The 19,464-nt window shown below is 44.4% G+C and overlaps 2 protein-coding genes across 7 annotated transcripts in view; one reads left to right on the top strand and one right to left on the bottom strand.

The window, feature by feature from the left end:
* Positions 1-3,751: 3,751 nt before the first annotated feature.
* On the bottom strand, positions 3,752-17,925 carry LOC131494514 (serine/arginine repetitive matrix protein 3-like). The gene is made up of 5 exons (XM_058698947.1): positions 17,911-17,925; positions 11,783-12,285; positions 8,356-8,463; positions 5,348-5,581; positions 3,752-4,714 (listed from the first exon to the last, which is right to left on the bottom strand). Exons 1-5 carry the CDS (start codon positions 17,923-17,925, stop codon positions 4,678-4,680), a joined length of 897 nt encoding a protein of 298 aa, XP_058554930.1. The 3' UTR covers positions 3,752-4,677.
* Positions 11,462-19,464, top strand: part of EYA1 (EYA transcriptional coactivator and phosphatase 1) — a 354,086-nt gene continuing 346,083 nt past the window's right edge. For 3 of the 6 annotated variants that reach the window (XM_058699809.1, XM_058699807.1, XM_058699806.1), the window contains exon 1: positions 11,465-11,721. The gene's annotated coding sequence lies outside the window, so the exon portion shown is untranslated. Of the gene's footprint in view, positions 11,722-19,464 lie in introns of all 6 variants that reach the window. The other 3 variants (XM_058699812.1, XM_058699811.1, XM_058699808.1) reach the window with 2 other exon arrangements.

Raw genomic sequence — 19,464 nt, 5'->3', positions numbered from 1 at the left:
GGAACTTTTCCTAGTCTAAGGAAATGGAAAGATGTGGGGATCCTGGGCGGGCACACCTACAACAATAGAATAGGAGATGTATTTTTTAAAATACTTGGGTCATAAGAATAGTTTCACTGTTTGATTTCTCCACTACAATGCCTACTACCCTAGACATTATACGATGCCCAAATTCATTATTGGTGAAGAAAGCCGGGTGCATCTCAGTCATCTTGTTCCAAGGAAGCCACTTCCTTTCCTTTGTCAAAAAACTATATGTTCATTTACGTACCATAATTGTGAATATGAGCACGGGTTCATGTTTCTCTGATCACACTGATCATTTAGTCTCGGAAAATATGGACAACAGTGTCTGAGGGAACGCCAATGTCAGGTCCTATCCATATTGTGTATGTATTCGATGGGCTGATAATCATGAAATTGAAATTATTTGCTTGGGTCTCATGCAAATCTTAGAAACAGGGAAGACGGTAGTCGCTGAGGGCTCACTAGGAGAAAAAAACAACAAATAATAATAAACATAAATAATATGTTACCCATATTATTGCCAACACTGGCATTTACTCCTTCAATGATCATTGCACTTCTCTGTACCAAGCCTTGTGTTGGAGGCAAAAATTGTGAAGGTGCCCCCACAACGAGTGTTCTTTTGGGTCAGATTGTGGTTTTTAAGTTGCTGATCTAAATTTCGAAAACACCCCACGTCACTCTCTACCTTCCCCAAACTTCCGAATCCGTCTTCTGGAGGAGGGCGTCTTTACCTGGAAAAAGCCCCATGGGTCTCCTTGTAGCCCTGGGCTGACGAATAACGACCTCCCTAGATGCATTAGCAAAGGTGTTGCCCCAGTGAGTGGTAGCTGGGCATCGTTGGACCTCATTCAGCCCAGCCAGTTTACTGCCTTGGCGGAAAGAACTGGAGACAGCCTGGGCGAGGCTGAGCGGTCTCGGTTCTTCCGCACTTTGCCCCGCCTAGCCTCGCCTCCTTCCTTCCCGGGACGGTGTACCACGGTCCCCCCAGGGTGGCGGCGGCCCCGGATACTTTACAAGGCTTTAGCTGAAGGCAACAGGGCGCTTGGAGTCTGTCTGAGGGTGGAGGTGTGGTCTTGTCTTCAAGTCGTGATGCACTGCACACACGCTTTTTTCCGCTTAGACTATTTGTTCACGGTGGGGGGTTGGTGGGAGCGATGCTAAGGCTTCTCCAGGCGACCTTTAAGAGCTCCACCCCTGTCTTCAAAAGGAAGGTTTGTACTTGCCGGCGGTTAAGGCCTCCAAAAAAAAAAAAAAAAAAAAAAAAAAAAAAAAAGTGGGGGATGGCCATAAAGGTGAGAGGAGACTGAGGAGAAAGGCTTTACTCATTGTAACTTTCGGCCGGCGGCAGTTTTTGATCCTAAGGAAAGGGTACGGACCACATTAAACTCCCCAGAACTGCAGAATGAAAACTGAAGTGGGGGTGGGGACTGGAAAACAAGCGTTCTCAGAAATCTGTATGGAAGGGAGGAGGGCGAAGAGCTTCTGGTTCTCTGGAGTCTGTTCGTAAAAGGGCATCTGAACTGGGTTTGGGAACATTGTCCCCTGGCCTTGGAGCGCGTGGAGTGGGCGGAAAGTATCCTGGCACGTGGTTACGCGTCGGTTAAAGCGGGTGCGGGGCGATTCCGACCTAGCTTCCCGCTCCCGAGTCTGCGACCCCCTGGCTGGGTGTCCACTCATTGAACCCAGGTCCAACGACGACTCGCTTCGCGCCAGGCTCTATTCAGGACGCTGGAGAAAACAGCCCTGTCATCTGAGGTCACTTAACCCCTGGGAACGTCAGTGTCTTCATAGGCAGCGCCGCAGGGTGGGACGGCTGCAGGGCCGCTATGATCCCTTCCAGCTGTCAAATATGACACGGGCGCGAATGGGTGTGCCCTCCGCTGACGGATGAGCCCCCTACTCTCGGCGGTGGGCGGGGAGAAGGACCCGATAGGCCATTTTGCTTCGGTCACTTCTAGGCAGGCGAGATACAAATGTTCCTGATGCTCAGCCTGCAAGACAAACCTGTTCGAGGGTGCGGGAACTTAACTGATCTCGGCCACAACAGGCTGCTTTTCCAAAATATTACGGCAAACCTGGGCGAAATCTCCTCTCAGAAGCATGTCCTTACCTAGCTGACCATCCTTAGTGTATGCACAGGCCTGTGTGCGGCAAGCGGGCCAGCATTAGGCCCCTTACAGCACCAGGCGACTCTTGCCCCGGCCCGGGGTCCCACTCCAGCTTGGCGCTCGGAAGAGAGACCGAATCCAGCCCGCTGGAGCGGGGCCCCCTCTGTGGCGCGGCCGTCGGCCCGCGCCGCCCCGCCCTGCAGAACGGAGACCAGCGCCCGGGGCCCGCCTCGGCACCCCGAGCGTCGTCGGCTTCCCAGTCCCAGTGTCCAGCAAAGCCTTTGTGAGCGCCTGCGGTCGCTTCCAGGCTATCTGTTTCTAGCCCGAGCTGAAAATGCAGTGAGAGGACTAGGGACTGCTCGGGCGTCCCCCGCGAGCTGGGCCGCCGGTCACCGAGCGCGCTCTGCAGCGCCAGCGAGGGCCCTTCCGGAGCCCCCGGGGGCCCCGCGCCGGGAGCCGCAGCGAGGGCACCCTCTTCGCGAGTCCCACCTCCCCGACGCTACAGGTAGCGGGCAGGGCACCCGGCCCCTCTGCCCGGCCCAGGCCTCCGACGCCTTCCTCGGCGCGGGTGGAGGGAGCGAGCCTAGCCCGCCTAAGGCCTCCTAATCCCGCCGCCCCAGCTCCTTACTCCCACCTCCCTGGGTAGGCTTAAAGCGTCCCGGTCCTTCTGGCTCATTCCTCGCGCTCCCTCCCCCGGTGCCCCCACCCTGGAGCTCAAAACCTGCGCGCGTGACTTCGCCACCGCGTTGACTAGCCCCGGTCGCTGCGGAGCTTGGGAAGGGGGGGGGCGGGGGGAAGGGAGGCGGGGAGGGGGAAGGAGGGGCTGGAGGAGATGGAGCCAGGGGAGAGGCCGTGGGTTGGGGCAAAATGATCCTCGCAGGGCTAAGCAAAAGCAGCTGCTGGTAACAGGCGCCGCCAGGGAGGGAGCGGGTTTCCCAGCCCCGGTCGCTCGCTGCTGCAGCGGGTGCACGGACGGCGGGAGCAAGCGCACGCGGGAGTGACCCGCAGCAGAGACGCGAGCTCTGTCGGCCCACCAAACCCTCGCTGGGACAGAACAGTCCCAGAGGGCTCTCCCGACCAGCCTTCCTCACCAAGGCGTGGTAAAATGCCCCCCCCCCTCCACTGCTCCCTCCCGAACGAGCTCTTTCCCTTCCTTGCTCGCACCCCCAGTGGGGTGCTAGAGGGAGATCAGTCAAAGCTTCACGAGGAGGTGGGGTGGAGGGCGGCAGCTGACGTCCCTGGCCTCCGTCCCCCACACCCAGCGTCCTTGCGGAGACGTGGCCAAACGCTTCGCATTGTTTCCTGAGGTCGAGCAGCAAGGACCCGTTTCACGTAGAAACACCTCTGGTTGTGTCTTTTCCCGGGTACTTCCGAGAAGTGAAATAAGGAAATGATGCCTGCTGCACTTTCAGAAGCTCATATTGGACAAGTGTTTGTAAATGCAAAGAATTAAATAAGTACATAAATAAATAAAACTTAGGAAAATTAATAAACACATGGAAATCCACGACAAGCCGTAACAGCTGATTTTTATCTACCATTTTATATCCGTCTAGTATCCATCTAAATATAAAAACCCCGCGATTTTATGTAGTTTACATAAACCACAGGTATTTGGCACTTCATCTTGTGTTTTATTCCGATACATTCATGAATTGGCCATGGGCCTTCCAAACAGACTAAATACATACTTGAATCTTGGAAAAATAAAATTCAGCTCAACTTGTTGCATTTACATTTTATGAAGTTTTTTCTTAATTGGGAGGTACTTCTCTAAAATCCCTTCACCACCCAGTTAGAGTCCTAAGGCTTTCAGCCTCTGGTTCCACTGCTTCAGTGATATCTAGTAATAAAATCTTTGCGGTCCCAGAATATAATCAATCTAGAATTTCTTTCTCTGGATGTTTACATCGTGAGGAGTTTTCGTTACAATCTTGTTAACATGTTTTGTTTAACTCCAGACATGTTAGAAAAGAAAAGAAAAAAAACCTGAACGTTCTTATGGAGAGAATATTTTTTCTCCAATCTTGATTTGACTGAGATATCAGGGGTAGCACTTTGATTTATCTTCCCTTTCCAAAGAAAATTTTGTGTTTGAATTTACTTATCAAATGATACATCCACACTGACAGCTTGTCTTTTGATTTTATTGACAATGATATAAACTTTTAGCAAATAAGAAGGTACCTTCTGAAGCAAAGCAGCTTCCAGAAGTATCTCTTTCGCGTGTCTGCCTACCTGTTCAGCTACCCAAAACAGACCATAAAAAGATGTCTTTTCATCCGCACTTCTCTCATTCTTGAAAGCTTCAGACATCTCTAAATAAGTGAAATTCGAATGCCCCATTTGAGGGAGCTTATGCATTATAGGGTCTTGGATTTGGACAAAAGAACTGTTCAAAATCTTTAGAGAAATAATCTCCGTGTATTTAGAAACAGCCTGGGGAACGGCATCTCTCTCTCTGAGGTTCCTCCACAAAAGCCCCCGCTGGCGAGCCGCTTGTACATTTATGTCCGTAGACACGTCACTATTCAGGCCATTATCTTCCCTCTTCCACTTTTATTGGGTAAGCGCAGCTGTGAAGAATCAGAAACAATATATATTGGGAAAGAATAAGGGAGATTCTGGAATTCTAAAGCCGTACCATAATTTCTAGTTTCACTTCTCTCTTCCCCACCTCCCCCACCCTCCTATCCCATCTGCAAGATCACGTGTGCAGTTCTGCATCCCACAGTCTGTTCTCGAATTTCTTATATGGTTCCCCCCCCACCCTCAAGTAGTCAAAAAATAATGCCAAGGGGGAAAAAGGCCTGAAATCAAATTGCAGAGCCACCAGGCAGAGCGACCGGACGCGCCTGCACACAGCACCAGCAACCCAGAGTCTCCGCGGCTTTTCCAAGAGCATCAAAATGTGCGGGCGTCCTAGGCTTGAGGAAATAGACGAGGCTTAGGAAAAGAGCTAGACTTCCGTAGAGTGAAGGCGAAATCGACAGAGAAAAGCCTCCTTTCCGAGGTGAATTTTGCTTAGCTATCTGAGCCCGGCTCACGTCGTTTGGCGGTCTCTGCTTCTGCGATTCCTCCCACGTTGCCACAGCCCCAGTACGCGCGACCCCAGACGGTCTCTCGTTCTGTCTGTCTGTCTGTCTCCCTCTCTCTCTGCCTCTTCCCAAGCTTCCTAGCTCGATTTTCACATCAAGTGAGTCATTCACCATTGATCCTTGCAGCCACGTTCGCAGTATTTCTTGAACAGTAAACGCCTCTTTCCAAAGGATTTGATCAGCATTTCTCGCTCACATTTAATTTTGTACATAGTTTCACACCCCCCTGCGCCTGGCCTCACCGGCAGTCCAATTCCATTCGCACAGAGTGCAGGTAAACGCATGGTGCCTTTTGCCTCCATCGATGTCATTGTATCTGATTGCGGGTGAGAATTTCGCGAGTTGCTGGAACGACACCCAAAGCGATTAAATTAATGATTTGAGACTGCTAACAAAATTTTACCTAACTTCAAAGATTAAAAATTGCTGCAAGTGGTCGCACTGCAGTCACCACAGGGATCATATTATACACACACACACACACACACACACACACAGAAGAATAACTCCTTTTTTCACTCCAACAAACATTTTGCCCCTGCTAATCCAGTAGTTTCCTTAGCTGATCGGGACATGATTTGAGTTTTCCTTTTGCATATATAAATAAATTCTCTGATCTGAAAGGAAATATCTACATCATGTTAGATTTAGGCAAATTATTGAGCTGGGCATTTATTTCAGCATCTACAGCAAATTAAAAAATGAAATCCGGGGATAAGGATTTCAGAGTAAAATGGCCACTAGCTGTCAGCATGCTGTGTGTTCTAAAAAGCGATTGCTAAGATTTCAGTTGGATCCCTCCCCCCCCTTCATAGTCACCATAAATATACTGGTCTGGGGCTATGATTCAGTTAATATAGAGATTTAATATCCTGTCAAAGCACTGGTTTAAATGATGCATAAAGCAATTTTAAGTTTTGTTCCTTCAAGAATACTTCAAGCTATCAAATATTTGTTTGATAAATAGAATACCAAAACAAAGCAAGCAAACACAATGTCTTGTGTTAGGAGAGAAACCACATGGAGGCAAAGAATAAAACAAAGCAAAGAAAAACAGACAAAAACAAAAACAGAAACAGAAGAAGTCAACCCCAATCAACAATTCAGCTCTCTGAATATCTGACTAATATTCAAGGACACATTAGGTTTTCATTACCAAGAACAGCTCTGAAGTGCCTCTTGTTACATGTTAAGAAATAAAGACAATTACAATGTTGGAAACATAATTTTCCTCACTATAAATATTTTATGCTTATCAAACAAACAGTGGATTGTTTGCTTTCTCCTTTCCACTACTCCTGTGGCACTAATTTTGGCCCTTAGATGGTACTTGGTTTGGCATGCAAGGCAAGGCTGTTTGAAAATTATCTTTACAGCTACCTCTGGTACTATTCTTCAGGCTTATTTTTGGCCAAAAGAGAGCTGATTGTTTCCTCTAAATGGCCTCAGCCCACAATCTCTGCTTTTACAGGATAAACCTTTCATGTTACATCTTTTCAATGAATCCAAGCTTTCTTATCCTGGGCTCTCTACCTGTTTAGTTTTATTTTTGCATGATGACAGAACTCACAAAATAGAATCCGTTTTAAGACAATGTTGATAGTAATTTACAATTATAAACCAAAAGTCAACAAGAGTACTATCAGCTATCTGCCAAAAACATGGTCAGGAAATAGCAAATGAGATTTAACCTAGATAAGTACAAGTAGTATGTCTGGGGAAATATAATCTAAAAGTCATAAAGTTGAGGTCCAACTTCGTACTCTTCATGAGTCAAACTCCCAGATATTTCCGTTCTGCTGGTCATGAGAGTTTACTTATGGAGAATGCAGTTCTGTTCTAAACTATACCGGAAGAGCAATTATGCTGGTTATATTTTTTTAATGCACCTGCAATTTTATTCTTGGAGAAAAAGGTGCCGTTTTAAAAATTTGCTAGTTGTGAGAAAGAGGAATAAATCTGATGCTTGTTTGTCATATGATATTACAGAAATGTAAAAAGAACAACCAAGCCATTGGCTGTGGAGTGGGGGCAAGAGCAAAGGACTGCCACATCAAGGAATCATATTCCCCTGAAGCACTTGTTAGATATCATCTCTTTATAAAAGTAAAGGCAGCTCACAAATGGATATGTTAATAAGTAGAATGATCTGGATAAAAGCAAATGGGAAGTTCAGGAAAGCTCCACCTATAACAGTCGTTGAGAATGAAAAGTATCTATATGCCAAGAGAGAAAAATGATAAAAAGAAAAGAAAAATTGGGCAAATTAGATTAAATTCAGAAAGACTGAATCTCAGTAACTTTGGAAGATTCACCTAAAAGGAAAAGATCAACACAACAGGTATTATTTGTTTTAACTAATCAAAAGTACAATAAAGTTCGCTGTAGTAATTACTTGTGAGACATAGGGTATGGGTAAAACATAACTTGACAATTCATCTTAAGTCTTTGCTTTAGTAGAAAGCTGGCCAAGGATCCTTGTGTTGTATCCCAAACTCGGTTTCCTAAGTTGTAAGTGCATAAAGTGCCCTTTTACTACATACCCCCCAAATTGCTAGCATAAAGAATTTGATAATGTTCTTTGCAAGTCTTGATAGGACGAAATGTATTTGCTAATGTTAGTCAACAATAAATGGATTAGAAAACTAGCCCTAATGTAACAAGAAATTAAATGTAAAAGTCAAAACTTATGGCTCACGTAGAAAGTTCACTATGGCTCATGTAATAAGTTCACTATGGCTCATGTAATAAGTTCCTGTCTAGTGGATAAATTTCTCCCGGGTTTACCTCCTACCACTTTTTAGTGGATCAATAGGCATAGACCTTAACTTTCAGATCACAGGATATTTCAGTAGACTAAAAATCACAAGTGCTTTTTAAAGTATATAGGCCTTAAAGCATAGGGATCAGTCTTGTGCATAGTATCTCTTGGTATTATTATTCTAGTGCCTTCAATTCATGCTCTCTAGCCAGACATACTCCAGGAGTTAACATGATGCTAACAGTATTAAGTGATTTAGCTAAGTGAAAAAAGAAAGACTGGTGCTGGGGGGAAAAATCATTGATCGATTAAAAGTTTCTTTAAATGGCTCCTGCACATAAGAAAATGTCTAACTCACACTTGAAGAGTTGGCTTGACTCTTGGTTGTTCCATATGGTCCAGTCTTCTCCAACTGATGATCACAAGTAAATCTTGATCTAAGCTAGTGGGCTGGATCTTCTTTCCCCTTTAAGGAAAACTCCCATTAGGTGCATTTGACAAGTCTTTCGAGATGAAAGTACATTGCCAAACCAAATAATAAAAGGATTTTTAAAGTGTGTGCGCATGTGCGCGCGCGTGTGTGTGTGCGCGTGAGTGCACGTGCACGTGAGAGAGAGAGAAAGAGAGAGAGAGAGAGAGAGAGAGAGAGAGAGAAGCACAAAATTTCTTTTGAATCAGGATTGTTCATAATATACCTAACCTGTCATTGTAGACAGAATACAAATGCTCAAAGAACTACAAAATTTCTGTTGATTTTTGTCCTCTGCCTTCTGTGGATGTGTATTTGAGAGTTTGAATAGGTCCTTGGTTTAAACATATATTTCTGTCACATGTATTCTATGTTTATGCCATAAACTAGAGTAAAAAATTCTACACTTAAGCAATTTTTGTGCCTTCATGTGCAAGAAACCCTATCATTTCTTTATTGTACATAGGTAGGTTAGGATAGCAGTTAAGATTAGCATTTTATGACATGTAAACAGCTCAATGTTCTTGGTCCAATATAAACTAACAGATACATAATTGAGTCCTTATGGTAGACTAGTTTTTTACATGGAAATTCTCTTCCTCTCTCTCTTTTATATATATATATATATATATATATATATATATATATATATATATACATGTACATATATATGTATACACACATATGTACATATATGTACATGTATATATGTATGTATATATACACACATACATACATATATATACACATCGATAGATGAATATAAACACATATATTCTCAAGTGGTTATGAATATGTGTTTTATTGAATCTTGGCTTGGTGTTACAAAGGACACTTAAATTTTTATTGAAAATTTTATTCATACTTGTATTCTTGTCAAATGGAAAAATAAGTATATTTTATGTTAAAAATAAACCTATCTTAGGTGGTATCATGCATTTGCAGATTGTGACCCCGTGCCCAGACAGGACTACAAATCCACACTGTGCCTGTGGCTGATTTGGGATTTGGATTTCTGATTTGGCAGAGAGATGTGTAAAAACCTCAAGTAGTCAACAGCTCCCTATTGGCTGTGCATCTGAGGGGCTCAAGAGCATTGTTTATTCCAGCAAGTGTCTGGAATACATTATACTCAATAAATTGGCTCCTGCTACTCCCGTTTTGGAGAATATGAAGAATTTGTATACTGCACTAAAATAAATGTACTTTGCCCAAATAGCAATTTTCCTTAATAGGAAATTCTGAATATGACTTTATCTTCTGAATCTAGTGCTGCCAATATTTTAAACACATGGCGTTTCCTAAAGAGCAGTAATGAAATAATTCTTCACACCTTCAAGTTCAGAAACTGGTTCAAAATTTAGCTATTTTTATCCAAAGACCATATGAATCTAGGTTTTGAGATGTTAGAAAAATAAAATGGTAGAATATTTGGGTTTGGAGCTGTTCTATATATATTTTTAAAGAAATATTAGAATCAGGGATCAAAAGACTCTTTGTATTAATACATAAAATTTTAGATTATATGTTATTGCTTCTAAATTACAAAGATTGATTTTTTAAATACGATTTTCAAATAAATACCATGCCTGTAGTCTTTGACAAAAGAAACTTTCATTGCTTTTGGTGAGTTCATAGCAGATACTTATATTTGGTATTTTGGGGTTTTTGTTACTTCCTCCTTAAATAAAACTTTTGATCACCTGAGCTCTAAAAGACTCTGGATTTGCTTTTTTATATCATATTTTTTTATATTCATAATGAGAAAGGATAAGCAATGGATTCAAAAAGGCAAGGTCGTCCTCATCAACTGGCTGATTTGGTTATTATTTCTATTTGGACAAGGTATTGGGGAATTACTGAGTTAACATAATTTATCAGTACACTGACTTGTAGAAATCCTCTCACCTGACATACATGGTCCATTTTGGAAAGTTTCAGGGTCTGCACACTAATAAACATCCAACAGTTCAGGACCCCTAATCCGTGTTTGTGTATATTTCTATTTATTTCCTGCATGTTGGTCTTATCTCAATCTATAACCTATGGTCTTTGAAGGTGACGGATTCTGACTCTAACTTCATGGTATCTCGTACAAGCCAGCAGATACTTGACTCATAAACAACAGCAAAGCATGTGACTCTAGATGAATTTGCCAGAGTATGCACAATTATATCTGTATTCATACCGTGCTTTATACTTTCCGAGGGCCTTTTGCCTTCATGATCTCATTCGATGTGAATAATTGAGTGACGATGCGGAAGGCATTTTATTTGAGAGCGAGAGAGAGAACTGCAAACATTTTAATGCTGCTCACTGAGAAGCATGAGTCCTTATAAGAGCAAATCATCAAAGTGTCTGCAAATCCTTCACTGCTTGTGATTGGATTCCCTAATCAAGTAAGCGGAAGTTGCCAAAGAAGGAGGAGCTCAGATTACTGGCCTCTGATGGAGGTTTCATCCAATGCTGAAACACTTTACAGGTTGAATCCAGGTTGGCCCTAGTCCCCATCAACTCAAAGATACAGAGGGACTTGGAGGTTACAGAAACTTCCACCTACCCTCCCCAAGTGTTCCTCGATGCAAAGAAAGGCAAAAGTCCTTAAGTTACAGTACTTACCTTTAAGACCACTTATAAAATTATTCGAGTCTCTGATGTTTTAATAAGTTTCAGTCTGATGACTTAAGCACTTCAAGGTGCTCCCCACCCACCAGGAAAAAAAAAAAAAAATCACCATGTCACTCGGCCTGTCTGTCCCTACAGGCCCACCTCAAGCACACCTAACTGCCCCACGCTGACTGACCAACCCCCCTCCACCCTCACCCTGAGTTTAAACACGGCCAAGGCTGAGGAGTCCTAGACACCCCGCGGGGCGTGGGCAGCAGGCCCAGGCTCCAGCTCCCGTGCGGAGGGGAGTCGGGGCCCAGGGAGGGGACTGGGGGCCGGGAAGGGGGGACTGGGAAGACCGGGGGTGCTGGGAAGAGGGTTCCCCTCGCCAGCGCCGGCCCTGGTGTCGCTGCGCACTCGGAGCCGCGCAAAGGGCGCCCCTCAACCCGGAGGCACAGGCGCATTTAAGAAGGAGAGAAAGAAAAAAGCCACCACCGGCTCGAATTTCTGGAAGCCAGAGCCGTTTTTTACCCTAAACACCGAGACAGAACCCCTCTAAGCGCTGCCCTGGCCTCTCCGTTACCCATTTTCGGTTTGTTTTCGGAAGAACCGGTTCCTCAGTCCCGCGTCGCCGCAGTTGGGACCCGAGTAAGTCCAGCCGCCGGGACCCTGTCGCCAGCCACCCTCCCCTCGCGCGCTCTCTTCCCACCTTCGCCCGCGGCGGCTGCGCTCCGGCCCCTGCCCGGGCTGCCCGGCCGCTTTGGCCTCCAGTCCGGTTGCAGTGACGGGGAGAGACTTTGTTGTGAAACTGAATCTGACCCTCTGGCTTCCAGGCAGCGGCCGAGAGCCCGGGGCCGCGGCCCCACCCGGGGCGGGAGGGCGGCGATGGGAGCCCGGGGAGCCGCGGAGGGGGCGCCGCCGCCGCCGCCACCGCCGCCGCCGCCGGGGTCCCGACCCCCGGGCGAGCGCGCGCGCCGCCCGCACCCTCGCCCGCCGGCCTCGTCCGAGGCGCGGGCACCGCCGCCAGGTACGCGAGGCCACCTGGAAGGGCGCGGCGGTGCGCGCAGTGCTGGGGACGCGCGTCGCCCCTTTGCCTGGAAGCCGTGGGGCGCCCGCTGCACGTGGAGGGCTGTGTCTGGGGCCGGTTTGTTTTCCTTCCGGGAGGTGGTGACTGATTGGGACGTCGGGGGACCGAGGGGGGTCATCTTGGCCCTATTTGATGTTGTGATTGCTGTCTTGGACGTGTGCTTGCGCTCGAAGCTCCAGTAATGGAAAACATTTGGGGAGCAGTTGAGGCAAGCAGATATTTATATTTAGTGCTTTCTAGCCCCCCTCCCGTCCCCAGGATTCCTTACTGTGGCTGAAAGTGAATCGGTTGGTCCAAATCAAAGAGGCCAGTTAAAAGAAGTAGCAGATGAATTGGAGAGGTCAACAATGGTGACCCATTATTAATTCTAGGAATAATTAAGAAGCCGATGAGAAATAGACAGGATCTCTGCGTTGCCTTCGGTGAGTTTGGGGGGAGGTGGCGACAATGCCTCCAGTACAGACAATTTTTATTGTTTTCTTCATGTTAAGACCCACCCAACATTTTTCTTCTGGTGGCCACACTGATGAATGCTAGCCAAATAAGTCATCTCATACAACTCAAAGCCTCTTCCAAAAATCCTGGTGGGAGGAGGACTCAAACCTGTAGAGAAGTGCGAGTTAATTACCTGTTCAGAAGAATCAAAGCGAGTGTATACTCAGCACACAAAGTCGCAGCTGTGAGTGAGAAGTGCTACAATAATGTAGAAGCAGGATGTCCATGTAGAACAAGAAGGCATTCTTCCATTCTCTTCAGAGACCCCAAGTGTGCCGTGTGTCAAGCTCTGAGCTGTTCAGTGAGCCAACACTGGGAAAGGTGCCATGTACCAAGCATCGAGTTACATGGGTAAAAATGGGTAAAAACGCTCCTGAAGGAGCAGTGTGGTGGACAGTTGTGACCTCATGTGATTAGTACTCTAGTGGGCGAAGTCACAGGTGTGCAAGGCTTCCTGGAAGAGAGGACTGAATGAGCCTTGCAAGGTAGGCAGGAGTCTGGGTGGACAGTGTGTCCTCTAGGCAGAGACTTTTGGCACCAGAGGCATTTAGAAGTAACCTGGAGTGGCTGTGGGTGAGCAGGAGGGACCTGGGATGTGGTAGAGATGTGCAGGGGTGGTAACTGGGGCCAGCTTGGAAAGGATTTGGTTATCAGACCACATCAGACTGAATCAGACTTGTTCCCTGCTTTGGGAGAGAGCACAATCTAACAAGTTTCACAATGTGGAACATGTAAAGGCCTTGGAGGGAAGGCAGAGCACTGTGCTAATTAAGATCAGTTACAAAATAGGAACTATGAAAAAAATCTGTTAGTGGGATTATTTAGCCCATAAAAAAATCAAGGTGTTCACAACAGGTAATTAAAGAGAGGGAGTGCTACGATAACAGTGTTGTTTTCCTAATTGTTATATTAGTAACCTGAAATACAGCTTCTAAAAGTGTCTGATTGTTCTTAAGCAGTTGACTTACATGATAATTTTTGGAAGTAAATACTAGAGACAATTAGGCATATTGGGTTATCGTTTTATGACCTTTCATCCCTTACAAAATACTTATCATCTGCTCAGCACAAATTTAGTGAACGTGGACTAAGTGTAGGACGCATTTTCAATCATCTCTAACCTATTGGATGGTATTAATGTCACCGTATAGGTGAGGAAACAGGCTCAGAGAGGTGAATTTTTCCAAGATCACAGAGATGGTAAGTGTCAGAGTTACCAACTGCAGCCCTCATCCTCCTGCTCTAAGCCTTCAGTAGTCTTTTTCACCCTTTGACTCATCAGGACTAACTCTGTTTTTGGCTTTCTCCCCTTTATCATTTCTATCAGTGACTTGAAAGTTGCAAGCTAAAGCCGTGGTTTTTAGGTTGGTGCATTACGTAAAGCTGGAACGGATGCATCAGTCATTGGCTTGCAGAACCCTGAGTCACAGAACAGCCAGTGAGCTTGATTGACACGCAGAAATTAACAAAATGAGAATTTCACAGGGATGAGTCAGTTCCTCAAATAGAGAATAGAGGGATAATGCCTTGAAAATAGGTCATTTGCCCAAGACTTTGAGTGTCCCTAAGCTCAGTACGGTGTTTGCATCCAGGGACCACTGGCCAACAGATATGTCCTGTGGAGGGAGATCAGAAAGTTAAGTAACTCATTTTAAAAAAGATATTTTGGGCCTAGAAAGGAGAGCCCTTAGGGGATATTATTAATCTTAAATGTTTCAAGAACTACTTTGTATGGAGGGTATTGCAATATGTTTGTGTCTGTGCAGAAGAAAAACTGATTTTAGAGAAAGAGGCTTTGATGGGTCTATTTCAGCTCATTATAAGGGAGCACCACCTAAAGGTTAAACCTTCCAGTTGTGGACCAAGCTTGCCAAGCTGGTGAATTTCTGTCCCCGGAAGTGTTCATGCAGAAGCGGGTTGGCTGTCTGTAAAGGATGTTTTATTTATTTATTTATTTATTTATTTTAAAAAAGTTTTAATGTTTATTTGTTTTTGAGAGAGAGAGAGAGAGAGGGAGAGAGAGAAGGGGAGGGGCAGAGGGAAAGGGAGACACAGAATTGTAAGCAGGCTCCAGGCTCTGAGCTGTCAGCACGGAGCTCAGTGCAGGGCTGGAACTCACGAACCGTGAGATCATGACCTGAGCCAAAGTGGAACTCTTAACCAATTGTACCCAGGTGCCCCTGTAAAGGATGTTTTAGATGACTTCCACTCTAGATGGGAATTTGGATTCCACAACTTCCTTCTGTGGCCCCATCACATCTCATACCATGTATATCCTTGTGGATTATGTCACCTATTTTTTTCTCATGGAATTGAGGGGAGGCAGATTTCTGAAACTTTTTTAGCTTTGCTGTAATGTAAGTTACCCTTTGATTTTAAGGAAAGAGTGAGATGCCTGAAACCCTGAGCCAGTACATCTTTTCTGACAGCTTAATGCTTTCTCCATTACTGTCTTTCTTTTCGATGTTTTGGCCTCTGAGATGTAGTCCTGCAATCTTATTACATCAAGTAATCCTTTCTCTGGTCAAGAAGCAAGTAAGAGTCAGCATCCGGGAAATGAAGAAAATGCTTTGCTAAACTTTAGTTGTGATCGTCAAGGGGAAGGGAATAGTGTTGGAGCAGAGCAGAGAGGTGCTTATTCTCTAGTTTCTCCTAAACTGGCACATGTAATATGCATTAGCTTTAAGGTCTAACGATGGACATACGTTACCTGATGAGCTGGACACTGAAGTCTATGCCTATATCCGTGGCTAAAATTGCCTCTGAATTTTAGCAGAAATGGCATAAGAGTCTGAGAAATAAATCTTTCCATTTTATTTTTTAGAAATAAACCTGCTTTTTAAATTTTGATAACTGAATTTTTTATAGGCCAAATACTTTATGAATCTGACCCAGGGTATTACTGAAAACCGGACCACCATTCAACATTCAAAAACTCTTTAAAAAATAAAACCTTCAGAATCATAACTATTGACATGCCAGTTGAGCCTTAACGTTAAACAACATTATGTACTTTTTAATCCTCACCTCTTAAACCAAGGATATGTTTTAAAGCCCCTTTTCGGGGGCGCCTAGGTGGCTTGGTCAATAAAGCGTCCGACTTCATCTCAGGTCATGATCTCAGAGTCCACAGGCTAGAGCCCTGCATTGGGCTCTCTGGTGACAGCGCAGAGCCTGGAGCCTGCTTTGGATTCTGTGTCTCCCTCTCTCTCTGCCCCTCCCCTGCTTTCTCTCTCTCTCTTTCTCTCTCAAGGATAAATAAACATTAAAAGAAAGAGATAAGGAAAGAAAGAAAGAAAGAAAGAAAGAAAGAAAGAAAGAAAGAAAGAAAGAAAGAAAAAAAGAAAGAAAGAAAAGAAAGACAAAAAGAAAGAAAGAAGGAAAGAAAGAAAAGAAAGAAAGAAAGAAAGAAAGAAAGAAAGAAAGAAAGAAAGAAAGAAAGAAAGAAAGAAAGAAAAGAAAGAAAGAAAAAGAAAACCCCTTTTCACTTTTACACCTGAAAGTGAACATTATTGTTGGACCCATATAGTTTACTCAAGCAGGAGTGAATATCACCTGTGTTAGAGGCGAGTGTTGGTGGATAAACAGTTAGACAAAGATCAGCACTAATGTCATGTTTTATTCGGAGGGGCAGGGACTATTATGTCCAGTGGTGAAGGCCGTCATCATCAAAACGTTAATTCCTTGATGGTGCTGGAAAAAAGAGGTTGACAACTGATAAGAAACATGAATTGTGGCACATTTAAAAAAAATCAAGCTGAAGTATATATTTCAATGAGTTTTGATAATCATTTTCGCTCATGTCACCACTACAGTCAAGGTAGAGAACACTTGTAAGTGCCCCCAGATCGTTCCCTCGTGCCCCTTTACAGTCCATCCGCCACTTTCCACCCCCTCGGCTCTGGCCCCAAGCAGCCACTGTCCTGCTTTCCATTCCTATGGGTGAGTTTTTCGTGGTGTATTTTTAACATCTTAGGAGGTATTTAATGGTAGATCTTCCTATATAAAAGAAAAGGAGTTGGTGTTTCATATCTCCTCTTTGCCTTTTGAATGAAGTGAGAACATTCATCATTTAGTTCTAGTCATTTACTTAATTTAAACAGCAGAAAAACATAACCCCTGAATGGTACCAATGTAGTTGGCTACCAGTTATTCCAGACCTTGTTTTTTTTTACCTTTATTTATTTATGTTGAGAGAGCAAGAGAGAGAAAGGGAGGGGCAGAGAGAGAGAGCGAGAGAGTCCCAAGCAGGCTTCACACTATCAGCGAGGAGCCCGATGTGGGGCTTGAACTTGTGAATTGTGAGATCATGACCTGAACCGAGATCGGGAGTTTGATGCTTAACCAACTGAGCCACCCAGGCGCCCTGTAGACCTTATTGTTTTAAAACTGAAGCTATAGTCTCTGTAGGCTGAGAAACTATTTCCATGATACATTTTTTTTAAAAACTACATCCCCGGAGGACTGACAATACCCTCAATCCAGCAGATACAAGCAGAATTAATATACCAGTCCAGTGAAATTTTAGATGAATTTCTCATTTGTGATTGTGGTGTTTTTGTTTTTTTTTTAAGGTTTATTTAGTTTTAAGAGAGAGAGAGAGACAAGGTGGTGGGGGGGGATGAGAAGGAGGAGGGGCAGAGAGAGAGTGAGAGAGAGAGAGAGAGAGAGAGAGAGAGAGAGAATCTGAAGCAGCCTCCATGGGGCTCGAACTCACAAATCATGAGATCACGATTTGAGCCAAAGTCAGACAGCTGACTGCCTGAGCCACCCAGGGGCCCCTGTGATTTATATTTTTAGCTTATTTTCTCTTGGATGCCTGCATTTCTTCATTACATATGAGATTTATAGGCCTGCGGTTCCTAAGCAACGTGCTGCCACACAACCATGGTTCCTCAAATCCCTCGTGGATATGCCACCAGTCATAATTAGTGGGCACCACTTACTATTTCTATGCTTGAATATAAATTATTTTATGACAGGGGCACCTGGGGTGGCTCGGTCAGTTAAGCATCTGACTCTTGATTTTGGCTCGGGTCATGATCTCCCAGTTCCTGAGATTGAGCCCCCGTCAGGCTCTGTGCTGATAGCATGGAGGCTGCTTGGAATTCTCTCTGTCCCTCTCTCTGTCCCTCCGCCCTGCTTGTACTCACAAGCACGTTCTCTCTCTCTCTCTCTCTCTCTCTCTCTCTCTCAAAATAAATTTAAAAAGTTAAAAATTGGTTTTATGACAATGGTCGTCAGACTCCACCAACCGAGTCGTGTGGCATGGTGATTCACCTTGCTGAAAGAAGACGAGAGAGTGATCAGGATGGTAATGAAAGATCCCATATTTACTGGAATGAGGTTTGACTTTTCATCTGGAGTCCACGAGAGCAGATCGTATTCAAAGAGCAATGCTGAGTGGAAGAGAGAGCAAGTGACCGACGCAGGAGATCAGCACAGTGAAGGTCTGCATCGTGATTTGGTTAAGGCTTTCAAACGCCCAGCCGCGGTTTTTCATATTCAAACGTTCGTCCGTGAACACGAAAATTTGGTACCTTTCCATATGGGAGGATTCACGAATGCGGTCGAGATTGCAGGATCTGTGGGAGCAATTTCCTTTGAATATCCTTAAAATATGACTTTCATGTTGCATCTTCTCGTACTAGGGCCACTGTTATATGTGAGAGAAATCTGAATAAGTGAATTTGACCTCACTTTACAAGAATTACTACTTTCAGACACCAGATCGTTTGATCCTCTGATTACACCGTTTGGAATTTGTGCTTAAAGAAAGCATTAAAAAGAAGGCCAAGAGCTTGATGAATGCAGATTTTGAAGTGTTGGATGCCATAGTGCAAGAGTGAAACAAACCCCAAATCTCCCACCTTATGGGATTATCTCCCTGATGGAACATAAATTACAGGGGCGTTAAGAATGACAAATGTAGACTGTAAAATACTTATGCAACGAGGTTCAGAGAAAGCGAAAACCAAGCAAGCCTGATGATTCGCTGTGATTATAGTTTCCTAAAGTAAGTTGAGTTGATGGGACTATGGGCATGTTTCTCTAGAGTTTTCTTAATATTGTCCATGTGTGAAGTGCTACATTACAAGACTGTGTGGGTCTGCCGCTCTCTCAAAACGTAGTTTGAGTTGAACTTCAGTTGCTCGATAAACACATGCCATTAATTTTCCTAATTGGTTTCAACTCATTTGATTGTCCCCACGCTTTCCATTCTTCATCTGAAATGAGAAGGAAGTTACATATGGTGGAAGCAGAAATCTGGTCGTATTTGGATAGAAGTTCTATAATGAATAGACAGGCCTCATGTTTAAAACAGTAGTACCAGGAAATCCGTGGAACAGCTATAAGAGCAAATTGTTGTGGACATTTATTTCTGTAGAAACTTTATCTCCAGCTGGAGAAGACATTCACCAACATAGAGCTGAACTTGCTTTTTTTCAATGAATGGCTTCAGTGGCTGGATGTGCTCCTTAACAATCTGAGAGATGATTGCGTATCTGCTTTCTGAATCTCACCCACCTATATCTCTTTGATATAACCACATTTCTTAGGAAGGTGAGTAAAGCAAAGAAGAGGTGACAGTGCCACACGGCCTCTTGTGGCTTTGGGAACCATGGAATTGCCAGCTGAGTAGGTCCCTGGAGGTCATTCATCCGGCGGTTCGTTTCACTGCAGGCTTCTGTTTGTAAATTTTCTTAAAGACCCCTTGATTTGATATGTTTATTCAATCCATAGTTGTAGTCTTCTGGGGACACACTTCAGAATAGCCCTTTTCTTTTCTATAAAGCAATGTTCAACCG

The sequence above is a fragment of the Neofelis nebulosa genome, chromosome 14 (assembly GCF_028018385.1).
Source record: "Neofelis nebulosa isolate mNeoNeb1 chromosome 14, mNeoNeb1.pri, whole genome shotgun sequence".
Classification (NCBI taxonomy): domain Eukaryota; kingdom Metazoa; phylum Chordata; class Mammalia; order Carnivora; family Felidae; genus Neofelis; species Neofelis nebulosa.
The sequence above is the reverse complement of the archived record's forward strand: the minus strand, read 5'-3'. Positions and strand labels throughout refer to the sequence as shown.

What these genes read in the sequence shown, in the direction of transcription:
- LOC131494514 (XM_058698947.1), bottom strand. An exon ending in GTCAAGCCAACTCTTCAAGT is followed by an intron (nt 5,582 to 8,355) that starts GTGAGTTAGACA and finishes GTGTCGTTCCAG; the next exon opens with CAACTCGCGAAATTCTCACC. An exon ending in CGTGGCTGCAAGGATCAATG is followed by an intron (nt 4,715 to 5,347) that starts GTGAATGACTCA and finishes GATTCTTCACAG; the next exon opens with CTGCGCTTACCCAATAAAAG.